Here is a 15355-nt window from a genome sequence, read left to right as displayed (position 1 = left end):
ATCATCAGTGTTTCATGTTGTGAACAGTTTGGTCTCTCATACATTAGCATTTAACTACCCATTTATTTTTGTCGGGTCTGTGTTTCAAGTTTGTTATATAACATTGTTTTATGAAATTGTTGTTTTGGAGGCATTTTTTTTTTTTTCTGATCGGAAATATTTTGTGAATTTCTTTATACCTTGTTGCAAAACTGATCTTTAGTACAACTTAAGCAATATGGTCACTCTTTAATGAAGTGTGTTGCTAATCACAAAATAGGCATTTCTTAAAACAGAGGGTTGAATTATGTTTCAGGGACCAAGTTTAAAAAAACAAACAAACAAACAAACAAAAACAAACAAAAAAACCCCAAACACCCCCCCCCCAAAAAAAACCTCAATAGAAACAGCTTTTCAGAGAACTAAATTTGAAACTTTTAGTTCGTGTTCTTTCTGTCTTCAACAGGCACTTAACACTCCTAAAAGAAACCAATCTTTCCTGAAAAGTCATTTCATTTTATTCTTTGTGACTTCTAAAGATTTCTTTAGTCATTTTGTAATTCTGAAGGCCCTATTTTCCTAAATACATTAATGATTATTTTATATTATCCCATACAAATTATACCCTCTATGTATCATACTCATAACAAAAAAGTCCTGCAGACGCTCAACTGCCAGAACTTCCTTGGAGTTAAAGAATTGCAGTAGCAAAGCAGCTGAGCTTTGGCCCAATCTGTTTTTCTATTTCATAGTCGGTTTTGTGGATGAAGTCTTGACCCAGAGAAAGTTTTGATTCTGCTGTTTGGGGAGCGGGAACTCCAATCACTTTCATCTACTCTGAGTCAATAAGCTGTAGCTGAGATGAGGCATTTGAGTTAAAATGTGCATCCTTTCAGAATTACAATATTTATCTGTTCTCTCTTTGCTTCCACATTAATCCTTGTCTTGAATTTGATTTTTTTTTTCTGAGTCTCCTCTGTTTCTAGCATGCTTTCCAATTATAAGTGATTTTCATTCCTCACAAAGAAAATAGTCCATCCTAACAAAATAGACCAAAAATAGCTTTTTGTTATTCCTCAAGAATAGATTTCAGAATTATATAAGCAATTTTCTCTCCCTCTTTTCCCCGTCACTTTGGCCAAAAATGCATATGGTAATCATATTGAATTAAAAGCATATTTATCACTGCACATTATAGTTTTGTGTCTTGTTATTCTTGATCTTAAAAAAGCAACACCAAAAAACATTGCCATTTTGAAAAATTCCCATCTTTGACAGGTAAATGTTATGAAAGGAAAGTTGCCTAATGTTAAATTTATTGTCACTGGATCAGTTATATCAAAAAGTTAGTTTTATTCAATCAACCCTAAAGTAATGTAAGCTTTCACTTGAGTTTTATAAAATTCTCTAGATAAATGTCTTGCCAAGTTTAATGTACTGTAACTTATTATTTTTTTATTTTAAACTGAAGGTTTTATCCTTTTACAATTGTAAATGTAACGTTGCCAGATATGGAGATGTTTATGTGTTAATGTAAAAGATAATACACAAATAACTGATACGTTGATAAACGTGTTTTTCTTACATTTGTGTTTTATGTGTATGTAAAGGTTAAAAGGTCTCTGTAATCTCAGACTATGTTCATTAACTGAAGTTTAATAATTCATATAATTTATAGTTCTTTAAGAGCTTCATGTAGGAGATTGCATTAATCCTTAAACAACCTTTGTACTTTTAAAGGTGTTTTTCACAGTATGCTGATTTCTAATATGTGTTGCTTTTCTCTCCTTCTGCAGATGGACCTCCAGTTGTAGCTCATTACGATATATCAGACACAAATTCAGACCCAGAAGTGGTAAATGTGGACAATCTGTTGGCGGCTACAGTAGTTCAAGAGCACAATAATTCTTTAGGAAATCAAGACTTAGGATCTTCCTGGAGAACCAGAGGGCTGCTAGATGAACTGAGTGCTGATACAGGTTTGTTTGAATTCCCTTCCTCTGACATTTGTTCCAGCATCTCAGTTGGTGTTTTTCCCTTTCTTGCTTTCGGTATTTTTGTAGTTTATACAGCTTTAAAAGCTTCCTGTGTGGATTTTGCAATAAAACAGTACAGGTGCTTATTAAAAAGGTCTGAGATTTATTCCAAAATACAACTGATAAAAATTGACAGAGATTCCTGCAATGTATTTTTGACGCTAATTTTCTTAATTATTTTTTTCTCGTTCTTTTCCCTCTAATTACTTCTTGGAACTTAGGTCTGGGGTTTTGGTGTTGTTTGGGTTTTTTTGTTTTGTTTTGTGTTTTATTTGGTTTTTTTGGTTTTTTTTAAATGAAAGTGAGCTAAGCTTGTTACTGAATGGTTGATTATGATGACCCGTGCCACCAGCTAGTAAACAGATCATAATCTCATTTTAAGTATTGTAATTGTCTGTGTATGTCTTTTTTTTGTTTGTGCCTTTATTTCTTTAAAATACAAGCATTAATTATTCCTATATTCCATCTGCATTTCTAACATACCTTAGAAAATTGGACAGATCAGCATCAGATAAAGATGAAGGGTGAAAAGGTGCTGGTAAGTGGGCTTAGCATCAAGAGACAGCAAAGAAATTTCCTTGAAGAAAGCAAGAGCAGGAATACTGTGGAAGAATTCAGATAAGTTCATGTAGCTCATATAAGTTATTCAGCTTCACTAAGTGCTTGCAACTCTTCACTAACAAGAGAGTTAAACAACAACGTGAAATGCTACTGTGTTTTGGATGCAGAGAGCTAACGGAATATTTCCTATCGACTTCATCCCCTAGCCTTGTATGCCAACATATTGCCTTCCTTTCCACTCTTTTTTTTTTTTTAATACCCACATTAAGATTTTTAGCTGCATAAGACAGAGTCTTGTCTGCAGTGGTGGAGCGCAGCAGTTTTTTGTTTCATGCTGTGTTTTCCAAATGTAAGCATGCCAAAGGGCACCTACATTGGAAGTGTCCTGGTAGCTCCGAGCTACTTTTCAAAGTCTATAAGGCTTAAAGAAATACAAGTATGTGGCAGATTTTGAAAGAAGTGTTCCATTATTGTATAGTGGACAAGTCCATTATTTGAATATGAGAATCTCTGTTTCATTATTTTCACTGTGGTCTGTGGCTGGATGTTGTTCCAGCCTTTTTGAAGCTCACTGGTATTGTTTGCAGGATAGCAGCTGACTGATAGTTAGCTATTTGACCCCTAACAAGCCCACTCCTTTATAAAGTGATTTATTAAATGATTAGAACAGCTGAAATTAACTTTTATTATATAGCACTAATGGATTGGTACTTCAAAGGAGTATAAGGAAATAAAAAGTAATGTTTCTTACCAAGCTTTCTTCCACTTTCCGCTTATAAGTACAATGCTGCGATGCAGGTAGAAATTTGTCTTCCTTCCTCCACCTATATCCAAAGGGACTTGCAAGGAAGAGGTTGCCAGGTAAAAGAAAACTAGAAAACTTGAAGAAACTTCATCCCTGACCCTATGGCAACATGTCCAGACAAATTTGCTCCTGGTGCTATGGCCATTTCAGCGTCTGAAAGGATCTCTATTTCTTCCTGCATACACCTTGCCCCAGAGCCCTCTAGCCTCCGTACACCTCTGACTACGCATTTGTCAGCACTGGCCTTTTCTTACCATGTCTGGGATTGCACATTAGGAAAGCAGAATTTCCAAATCTTACATCTTGTTCTCAAATTTAATCTTCAACCAGTGTCTAGTTTAACAGACATTAAATGATGTGTTCCCATGGGAAAATAACAACATAAGCTTTATCGAAGTGAAAAATCTTATTAGGACACACTATCGCATCTTTGTGCATGGGCAAATATTTTGGGCTGTTTTGCAAGCCCTGATGTTGTAGGGCAAACAAAACATCTCCTTTGGGCGTCATCCTAATGTTTGTGCAAAGAAATTAATGGCGTAGGCATGTTGTTAGGCATGAAATTTGTATGGCCAGAGGCTGTAAATCTGTATGCTATAATCCTGATGTACACTCAGCTACTCTTGCAATATTTACTCTGCTAATCATGGTTTCTCTACTGCTAATTACCTTTTTGTTGTCTGAACTTAAAGCCATGGTAATATATGAAAGCTCTTTTGGGGCTCTCATTTATACCTCTGGAGATTCATTTGGGGGGCTATTTAAGAGGTGATCTGCTTTGCCCCTCTGCCAGACATTACCCTGTCTAGCAAAGGGTGCAGAATGGTGGTACGTCATTAATGCATTAATACAACATATTAAGGCAGGTTGATATCCATACCAGTTTGTGTGAATCAATGACCAAGGATTGTGTTGCTGTTCTGCTGCCTGTGCTGTAGCAGCAGTGATGTTCAGGAGCAGGGTGATGCAAATTACCGGGGCAGTGATCACATAAAGTTCCCAGTTTGCATCACCAGCACATGAATCAAAGCCTCTGAGCACTTCCATTTCATGTTTCACAGTGTGCCCAGCCACTTCTATCAAAGAAATATCCGTGACCCATTTTGGGACTTTCTGGCAGTCAGTGATATTTGCCAAGAAATGTTCAGCTGAACTGTAATGTTAGAAAGTCTGCCTGGGATATTAATTTGTTTTAAGTTCAGCTGACAAATCTTTTTTTGTCTTGTGAAGTGGAAACTCCTCCTTCAGATACATAGCATCACACAGGTTTCCTTCCCTTGCTAATCCTGATCAGATGTTGCACCAAGGGTCTTTGCTTTCCAAAAACTGAACATAGAGTATGGTCTCTGCCCCCTTATTTGCTTGCATCTTTTCCAAGTACTTTAAGAAGTCATTAGAAGGTTTCCCTGGCACTTGTTTTAAGTTTAATTTCTTCTCTCTGTGTCCTTTTGATCTACCTGGGGGTATAATCAGTTCTGCATGTTTGCACACCTTTGAAATTTGGTGGATCGTTATTGCATCCTCCTCCTCTCATCTATGAAGAGGTGTCCAGTCAAACTAGATATACTCAAATTTCCTGCTTGATAAATGATTCTTCCCCCGTGTAATACAGCTGAGTGAGTGGTTTCCAAGAAGTAGGTAGTCTCATCTGCTTCAGGGCTGCCCAGCGTCCCCCAGGTTACTGCTAAAAAGAGACAGTAGGAGTAATCTTTTTTTTTTTTTTTTTAGAGGGGGAAAAAGTAGAAGTTATCTCTTTTTATTGAAATCTTATTTTTAATTGATTTTTAATCATTTTCTGTAAAACAAATAATTTTGGTTGTTTTATGTTTTCCATGCAAGTATTATTTAATATGTCACAACAGAGCTTTACTAATTGTGGTGAAGAACCTTATTAGCAATACTTGGCAGAAAAGACAAAACCTGCCACACTCGTCGTGAGTATTTAGAAAGGACTTGTTGTTTGACAGACTGATGAACTGGATAACATTGAGGAACTGTAATAAAAACAACACTGCTGTATATGGAACTTATGAAAAACAGATTTTTTTTTTTTTTTTTTCCCCAAGTATTTGTAATAATGTTAGAGCAGATATATGAAGCAGCGTGACCAGAAACTGATGGGTTTGTTGGGTTTTTTTCATTGACCGGCTTCCCCTGTTTTTTAAAAATAAAAATAAAATTAATTCTCCTTGGTGTGTGTGATGTTTCTGTCCAGCCTATAGGCTTTGTTTGCTACAGTATCATTGAGTTTGATTTATTGACAATAGATTGTTGTGTTTCTTTATTTCAAAGAGGTTTAGGTGCAGTCTGACTCTTAGCATTATTGTAAAATAACAGCTGGAAAGCCTAATTACATTAAGTGTTCTTGATGCAATAGTCAGGCTTTGTTCACATTTGTGTGATAACACCATCACTAGAGCAATTGAGACTGGATAAATCCAGTGGTCATCCTGTATCTGGTGATGAACTGAAAGTTGGATAACTTGATCTAATAAGATTTTTCCAATCTCAGTGTTTCAGTCCTTTTTTTTTTTGTTAGCTTAGGAAATTCCTTTTCCAGCTGATTTCTGTGTTGTGTAAGCTGTTAAACATTGGCTGTATTTGCATTTTCCCTATCTGTAGGTCATTTGGATCCAGGCTTCCTTGCAAGTGACAAAACCTCTTCTGGTAATGCCCAGATCAATGAAGAAATTAATATCGCCTCTTCTGATAGCGAAGTAGAGATTGTTGGAGTTCAGGAACATGCCAGGTATGAATTCCTTTTTCTTGCTCTAACATTTCTTTTATTTTATCAGAATATCTGTATTGCCAAAATTAATAAAGAAAAAAAACTGCTAACTTGCACTTCTGTAGTTACCCATCCATGACTGATGCCCAAAAGGTAGCAAACGTTGCACTTGTTTTTTCTATTCTGCTGGTCACGGTGATTTCAGAATGTGTTTTTCTTTAGAATGTTACCAACTTGATAAGTATTCAGATTAAGCTTGTGATTTGATATCAAACGTTAACAGTAGTATTAAAATACCAAATATTGATATAACAAATTTATATACATCAGGAATTCAGATTTTAAGGGTGTAGTGTGAATATGCAAATACATAAACAAAAATATTTATTTGGGTTCTTGTTTCCTTTCAAAATATTCACTTTAAGCATTTAATCAGCTTCCAGTTTGTTTAATTAATCAGTAGTTGTAAAAATACTATCAACTTCTCAATGGCTAATGTCATAAGATAGCCCCTTTAGATTAAAAATCAGATCCTTATGAATCTTGGTTTTATTTCAAGATACAAGAGAGTTCAAATCCCCAAAGTAGATGAGGATAAGGAAGCCAGAGGTTTCTCTCAAGCTCAGATAGAAAGCTGTCCAGCTGTGCTTCAGCTGTAATTCGATAGGCATTTTTTGATGTTACTTTTCATCTTTAGTCTATGATCTTTCCTTGGCTTAAGGTATTATGAAGCAGTTGAACTGGCATTTTCATATAGTATGGAGGGTTAATTTGGTGGAATAAAAGCAAGTTAAAACAGTATACAGACAAGCTCTTTCTAAAACTAGTCTGCTGCCTGGTGGATGCTTGGAGGTGGAAAAGGGGTGTGAGGGACAAGGAACAGAGCTGTTCCTTGTTGTTCCTTCACCGCATCTTTCTTGAGGAAAGGAAAAAGGAAGGTGTACAGGACCCAATTTCCCAGGCAGGAAACTGTACAGATAGTGTAGGCACAATCCAGTGCTGTTGAATATGAAAAAAGGAAATTTTAAGGTGCTGAAGGAAGAGACATTTAGTCTTTGCTTTTAGAACAGTGAAAGTCCTTGAATGGCTAACTCTTTTGGAAGATAATAATTCCTTAGGGAAGTAGCTCTCCTGGCTGTTTATCCAGCAGACCCAGGGCTTAGAGGATCTTTGTTGTAATGATAAGCAGTGTGGACTTGTCCTCCACTACTAGTTTATGTAAATCTGTCTAGCACTATGTACACATAACCCTTCTGCTTAAGGTCCCCTGTTCAAAAGCTTTCCATGCTGCTTGCCTCGATAATATTTACCATGTACAAGAATGGAAATGTTAAGTAAATGTAGAGTTGATGTTGCAAATCAGTTTATCTGCCATCTCTTGAAGACTAGTTCTTACTGGCTCCGTTGAATACTCACACATTTCAGTTGTTTGAATCCTATTTAGAATTTTATTTCACTTGCAGTTATGAAATATTGATGGGCTTCTGACCAGGGTTGTCATTTGGAAAAGGTTTAGGTTTTTGATCAGTATCTTTTTGCATGCTTAGTTAGTATGGTGTTTGGATTCAGTTCTTTTGCTCACACTGTTTTTTATTGTGCTGCATATTCCATGTCATCGTTGGACTGGTGTGAGTCATGACACCCTAGAGTTTGTCCATCATTTGTAGTTTTTCAGATTACTAGTGAATTGGTGGTGTTTCTCATCACTGGAATATTACTTGGCATCTACTTAGGACACCAAGTCATGTTTTTCAGTTTGTTTAATTCTTGTCCAATAGATTTTTTTTTTTATTATTATTATGCATGTGTATAAAACAGTCTTTCTCTGGTTTTTTTCTAGTTTTTTTTTTCTTTTTTGGTTGCCTTTACTTGGTATCTTCCCCTTAGCTACAGATTGGAAAGCATGTTCCCTAAGCTAATGTTTGATTGAATGTTTTGCTATTGGCTGCTTGTGTGACTTGTTTGAGGATAAACACTTTTATTTTTGCGAGGTATCGTTTCTATGAGATAATTTATAGCTTGCTTTTTGTTATTTTCAGGGAGAAAAGTTAGTATTAGCTTTGCCTAAGCACTAAGGACTGTTCTGTATCAGAACGATGGACCATAGTCCCTGAGACCGAACGTCATATTTAGTTTGCTTTGGCTACGAGCTTTTCTTGTCAGTTATGCTTAAAAATATTTCTTCTTAAGAGAAAGCTTTTAAAAAAAAAAAAAAAATCCCCTATGTTTGTTAGAGTTCCAGTCTCTTATTACTAATTCTTTGTAGATATGTACTTTAAGTATGTATTTTTTAAGACTGAAGAAGTAATAAAAAAGTCATTCTGAACATCACATCCAAAACTAAATAGCGTATCTGAGAAGGAAATGAGACATTTATATTCAGAGAAGTTAGAGCTCGGAGAATGAGATTTTTTCATTCTATTTCATGAAACTCTAACCAGAGCCAAGAGAGATGAGGATAACCTAAGTAGTTCTGGAGAAAACAAATTGCACTACCTTAAATTAAAACAAAAAAAATGTAAATGTCAGGGATGTCACTAGGAAACTTCCTAGCCTGGTATGGCCCTCGGACTACTACCCATTACTGCTCTTCCATGTGGGCAGCGATGAAGCTGCAACACATAGTCCAAGGGCAATCAAAAGAGACTTCAGGGCCTTGGGATGGTTGGTGAGGGAATCGGGAGCACAGGCTGTTTGGTTTTTTTCCCCCTCTTCCATTTGCAGGCAGTGACATTGGAAGAAACAGAAACACCCAGTCTATTAATACATGGCTCCGTGGCTGGTGTCATTGTCACAATTTGGGTTTTTTTGTTAATGGGATGGCCTACACGGCACCAGGCTTGCTGGCATCTGATGGGGTTCACCTTTCTCAAAGGGGGAAGAGGGTCTTTGCTCAGGAGCTTGTGGGGCTCATTGACAGGGCTTTAAACTAGATTTGAAGGGGGAGGGGGTCGATATCAGGTTTGCCTGTGATAAGGGGTGGGATGGCATGCTGTGGTTAGAGGGACAGGGTACTAGTGGGGGATGGGATGCTAGCAGGGGCCTTCAGCCTGTTGATTTGAGGTGTGCTGGAGACACTGCAGCACAGTCGAAGTCTTACGGGGATGAGCAGGGGGCTCTTGAGGTAATAGGAGCCAACAGGGAAATATCAGAGAAATTCCTCAAGGGAACCAAGGGGTGTTCCTCCAAGAAGGTGACACGGATGACAGCCCAGCTGAAGTGCCTCTACACCAATGCACGCAGTATGGGCAACAAACAGGAGGAGTTGGAAGCCACCGTGCTATTAGAAAGCTACAACCAAGTTGCCATTACTGAAACTTGGTGGGACGAATCCCATGACTGGAGTTCAGCTATTGATGGCTACAAGCTGTTCAGAAGGGACAGGTGAGGAAGGAGGGGCAGAGGCGTTGCCCTCTACATCAAGAAATGGATAGAGTGTGAAGAACTGTCCCTGAAGAATAGCCATGAGCAGGTTGAAAGCTTATGGATAAGAATTAGAGACCGAGGCAACAAAGGGAACCTTGTGGTTGGTGTCTACTACAGGCCACCCGATCAAGGGGAGCCTATTGACAAAGCCTTCTTACTCCAGCTACAGGCAGGCTCTTGTCCCGATGGGGGATTTCAACGAGCCTGACATCTGCTGGAAAAGTAGCACGTCGAGCTGTAGGCAATCTAGGAGACTCCTGGAGAGCACTGAGGGTAACTTCTTAAGCCAGGTAATAGACAGCCCTACCAGAGGGGCTGTGATACTGGACTTGTTGGTTGCCAACACAAGTGAGCTCATTGGTGGCGTCAGGACTGGAGGTAGCCTGGGTTGCAGTGATCATGCACTGATGGAGTTTGCAGTCCTGAGGGATATGGGTCAGGCAAAGAGTAAAGTCAGAGGAGAGTCAAGGAGTTAGTCAATAGGACCCCCTGGGAAACTGCCCTCAGGGACAAGGGAGCAGAACAGAGCTGGCAGATCTTCAAGGATGCTTTCCATAGAGCACAAGAGCTCTCGATACCCAGGTGCAGGAAATCGGGCAAGGAAGGGAAGAGGCCAGTATGGCTGATTCATGACCTGTGGGTCAAACTAAAAGGCAAGAAGAGAATGCACAGACAGTGGAAACAGAGACTGGTATCTTGGGAAGAGTACAGGGACACTGTCCGGTTGTGTAAGGGTGGGATCAGGAAGGCCAAGGTGTGGATGGAGCTGAACTTGGCAAGGGCTGCAGAGAATAATAAGGGCTTCTACAGGTATGTCAACCAGAAAAAGAAGGTTAAAGAAAGCGTACCCCCTCTGATGAGCAAAACTGGCAAGCTGGTAACAACAGACAAGGAGAAGGCTGAGGTACTCAACAACTTTTTTGCCTCAGTCTTCACTGGCAACCTCTCTCCTCACACCTCCCAAGTCAATGGGCCATTTGACGGGGGATCAGGGGGGCAGAGGTCCTCCCACTGTAAGTGAAGATCAGGTTCGCGACCACCTGAGGAACCTGAACATGCATAAGTCTATGGGTCCTGATGGGATGCATCCTGAGGGAACTGGCTGACGTAGTTGCCAAGCCACTCTCCATGATATTTGAAAAGTCATGGCAGTCAGGTGAAGTCCCTGGGGACTGGAAAAAGGGAAATGTTGCACCCATTTTTAAAAAGGGTAGAAAGGAGGACCCTGGGAACTACCGACCTGTCAGCCTCACCTCTGTGCCTGGGAAGATCATGGAACAGATCCTCCTAGAAGCTATGCTAAGGCACAGGGAGGACAGGGAGGTGATTCGAGACAGCCAGCACGGCTTCACCAAGTGCAAGTCCTGCCTGACCAACCTAGTGGCCTTCTATGATGGAGTGACTGCATCAGTGGACGAGGGAAGAGCTACGGATGTCATCTATCTGGACTTCTGTAAGGCCTTTGACACGGTCCCCCACAATATCCTCCTCTCTAAATTGGAGAGAGATGAGGAATTGGTTGGATGGTCGCATCCAGAGGGTAGTGGTCAACAGCTCAATGTCCAGATGGAGACTAGTGACGAGTGGTGTCCCTCAGGGGTCCGTACTGGGGCCAGTGCTGTTTAATATCTTCATCAGTGACATAGACAGCGGGATCGAGTGCACCCTCAGCAAGTTTGCAGAAGACACCAAGCTGAGTGGTACAGTCGACACGCCTGAGGGACGGGATGCCATCCAGAGGGATCTGGACAAGCTGGAGAAGTGGGCCTGTGTGAACCTCATGAGGTTCAACAAGGCCAAGTGCAAGGTCCTGCACCTGGGTCGGGGCAATCCCCATTATCAATACAGGCTGGGGGATGAAGGGATTGAGAGCAGCCCTGAGGAGAAGGACCTGGGGGTAATGATAGATGAAAAGCTGGACATGAGCCAGCAATGTGCTCTCGCAGCCCAGAAAGCCAATCGTATCCTGGGCTGCATCAAAAGCAGTGTGGCCAGCAGGTCGAGGGAGGTGAGTCTGCCCCTCTACTCTGCTCTGGTGAGACCCCACCTGGAGCACTGCATCCAGCTCTGGAGCCCTCAGCACAGGAAGGACATGGACCTGTTGGAGCGGGTCCAGAGGAGGGCCACAAAAATGATCAGAGGGATGGATCATCTCTTCTATGAGGAAAGGCTGAAAGAGCTGGGGTTGTTCAGCCTGGAGAAGAGAAGGCTCCAGGGAGACCTTATTGCAGCCTTTCAGTACTTAAAGGGGGCCTACAAGAAAGATGGGGATAGTCCTTTTAGGAAGGCTTGCTGCAACAGGACAAGGGGTAATGGTTTTAAACTAAAGGAGGGTAGATTCAGACTAGATATAAGGAAAAATTTTTCACAATGAGGGTGGTGAAACACTGGAACAGGTTGCTCAGAGAGGTGGTAGATGCCCCATCCTTGGAAACATTCAAGGCCAGGCTGGATGGGGCTCTGAGCAACCTGATCTAGTTGAAGATGTCCCTGCCCATTGCAGGGAGGTTGGACTAGATGACCTTTAAAGATCCCTTCCATCCCAAAGCATTCTGTGATTTGACTAGTGCGGAAAACCTGCGTTCCTGAAATACGATACATGTGCCTTCACAAAGAAATGGGAAAAGGTTACCCCAGCAGCCAAACATCTGCTTAAGTATGCAGCCAGGAGCAGCTACAGCCACCACCAGTGCTTACAAGAGCAAAACAAATTTTGGAGCACTAGGTATAAAGTTTTACTAGCACTTGTTTAAGATTTACAGCTGGGAATGGAGTGATCATCTTAAAGACTCCAGTAAATTCTTGTTATCACTTCATCATATAAAAAAAATTTGTGTCTTTCATTTTGTTTTTTTTCTAATTATTATTAGCTTGCATTTAAATTGTCGCGTCTATTATGAATATAATAGGTAAAAATACTGTGCAAATAAGTAGATATGTACCTCACTTAAGCAAGGCACTTGAGTGTGTGCTTATCTTTAAATACACGATTTAGTCTCACTGTCTATAATCACTGAAAGCTTAAATGTTTTGCTTAAGTAGGGCTGTACTGTTACCAATGAGCATTTCCCGGCATGTTTGTAACTTTTAGTTAAGAAGTTAAGATGACCAAAGAAAAATCAAGTGTAATGGCTGTAATAATGTAATTACAAGATCTCTCTTGTAATTATTGTAATGACAGTATCATTATGTCCTTATTTTAACATGGTCTTGATTTCATATAGAAAGATAGCTTTTCTCTTTGTCTCATCAAGCTTCACTTAAAATTTTTCTCTTTTTAGAAGTCCAGTGGGTAAAACTGCTAGCAGGAAACTGTGCTTCTGAATAATGCATGGTACTACGCACAATGGGGCAGACTTCAAGATCCTTGGGATCCATGCACATATTTTGTAAGGAATATCACTTTACACCCACTGGCAGAATTCAGTTCTTAAAAGTAATTTAACACCCCCCCCAAGTTTAAATTTTAGTCTCAGCTTTGTTTACTGGGTATTTAAGATGTCATGGACTCTACAAATAGAAAATCCACAAGGACGTTTTGGAGAGGGACATGTTAACAAGATGCCTAAGTGATAAAACACTGCAGCTAAGAATCTTGTGCCTGAATTCAATAGTAGCTTTCATCTTTTGTGTTTTTTGCCTTGCTACAGGTGTGTGCATCCCAGGGGAGGTGTGATTCAGAGTGTGTCTTCCTGGAAGCATGGCTCAGGCTCACAGTACATTAACACTCAGCAAACACAATCATGGACAGCTGTGACTCCCCAGCAGAATTGGTCTTCGCCCCCAGAAGTAGTAGACCTCACTTTAGATGAGGATACTAGACGCAAATATCTACTGTAATGCAGCATCACTGTGTTTGTATCCCCACCCCTTCTCTCCTTTGTGGCACAGAAGTTCATTGTTAAAGCTTCAGCTTCAGAAGTCCTGTTCCTGGCATTACAAAATTGAAACTCATGAAGCTTTTCATTTCTGTAAGAATGTAGTATAATTTCAATATTATATTTTAAATGTTTTTGCCTTCTCAAAGGAGTATTCCTCCCAGAATTAAAAGCCAATAGCTCCAAATTTAAAACTCATCTACAGTTACTAACTTGTGTATGTATGTGTGTTAATCTGAAGAAATAACTCTGTGCAAACTTATGTCCTCCCACCCTTTCCTACCTCCAACTTCAGAACATTTTTAATTTATCAGTATATTGAGTTTGTTAGTAGAAGTTTGTGTTTTGCTGTGTGAACATCAGTGATTTTGAGAAATGCTGTGTTCTCACTGATTTCAGTGGAACTGGGGGTATTCAACACTTCTGAAAATTGGGCCAAGAGTATTTATACCCAAGCTGATTTGGTTATGTTACCAGCAGGAGGGACTGTCTTTAATACAAATGGCCCATAACATATGCACTGAACAGCTTTTAATTAAAGGATTTTTATTTTCAATATAATTTATAGTTTACACTCTTTTTAGTGCTGAGTCTTCTGTCTACTTGACTACTGTGTTTCACTGATCGTTTCCTACAGCTTGTTACAGTTTAAAATAGTAATAGTAGTGACTTACTAGCAGCTGATTATTGCAAAAGCACAAGAAAAAGAAAAGTAATAAAAAGGCCCAGCATCCCTCTCCTTTTTAAATATAGCTGAACTTTACCTATATCCAAGTCTTGCCTGGAGTAGGAGAAGAAGAGAAACGAAACATTTTGCTCATAGTCCTCATTTCTACTGTTGCTTATTTGCTGTATTGACCATCTCAAAAAAACTTGCAAAGCCCCAGTCTGGCAAAGCACTTTAGCAGATGCGTAGTGTTCAGCTTGGACAGTTCACTGAAACTCGGGCCATTCAAGTGCTTAAAACTCTGTCCTAAAAGATGATGCAGGATCAGGGCTTAAGGTTGTGATTTTTATTTTTTTTTTTTTTTTTTTTTAAAAACTAGACCCGCACCATTTTCCTGGCTTTATGTCATGTCTCTTATCCTAGTTTTGGAATTGTTTTTAGGGTACGATCCAGGAAACCCTTCCTACCAGAATATTTACCAAAATCAGTGGAACTACTTACTTTAGCAGGCTGTAGTTTCTGTAGTGTATGTGGAAATTCCTGTCCCTCATCTGTCATTTTGAGCCTTTCTCAAGGCAAAAACCAAAGATTAGGCTTTAACAAGATGATATTCACTTTAAATGTCTATTGTGCAATTAAAATGTTCCTTTGTATTCAAAATGTTTCTAGTGGGAATTTTGTACAGCTCTATCATCAGATTTTTTGCTATTTAAGGCTGAACAGGGGGTAGTCAGGGCATGGGAAATTCTGTTTTCTTTTTGTGTTGGCTGGTTTTTAAATTTATTTGGCTTCCAATAATTTTATCTGTGGGCAAAAAAATAAATAAAATTACCTATGTTGTCACATAAAGGAAAAAAGAAACAGCAGTGGTGGTATAGTTAGTAACAAACAGCTTTTTCTTTAATAAGCAGAATGGTTATGACTGCACTTTAAAGAACAACTAGGTAAGGGATTGATATTCCAATTTCAAGCTTTTTAAAACATTGAACATCAGTGTATTGCATGGCCAGAAAAATGTATGTGGTGCTTCTAGTGACTGATTTCTTTCTCTGGGGGTGGGAGGGAGGGAGCGGCACGTGGATGGAGCCCATTCGCATTGCAGTAGGGAAAAGCCCTGTACTATTGGGGCACTATATCAGTAGTGGCTGTTGATCTTTTTTCCTCGTATTTTAATCACGCAACTCAGCTGTTGTTTTAGTGGACTAGCACACATGCTGTAAAGGTAACTTTGGAACAGTGATTTAGTGTGGCTGCTTTTTCCTGTCTCACAAAGTC

General features: G+C 39.6%; 1 protein-coding gene across 4 annotated transcripts in view; it reads left to right on the top strand.

The window, feature by feature from the left end:
• LOC309601514 (protein ARK2N-like) overlaps positions 1 to 13704 on the top strand; it is a 49580-nt gene extending 35876 nt beyond the window's left edge. For 3 of the 4 annotated variants that reach the window (XM_082334549.1, XM_082334548.1, XM_082334550.1), the window contains 3 exons: positions 1776 to 1958; positions 6004 to 6130; positions 13186 to 13704. In XM_082334549.1, the coding sequence (XP_082190675.1) occupies positions 1776 to 1958; positions 6004 to 6130; positions 13186 to 13375 (500 nt within the window). In that variant the 3' untranslated portion in view covers positions 13376 to 13704. Of the gene's footprint in view, positions 1 to 1775; positions 1959 to 6003; positions 6131 to 12816; positions 12916 to 13185 lie in introns of those variants that run through there. The other variant, XM_082334551.1, reaches the window with a different exon arrangement.
• Positions 13705 to 15355: the final 1651 nt, after the last annotated feature.

Source organism: Platalea leucorodia (assembly GCF_965183815.1).
Source record: "Platalea leucorodia genome assembly, chromosome: W".
Lineage (NCBI taxonomy): Eukaryota > Metazoa > Chordata > Aves > Pelecaniformes > Threskiornithidae > Platalea > Platalea leucorodia.
This window is presented reverse-complemented; position numbering and strand designations above follow the sequence as displayed.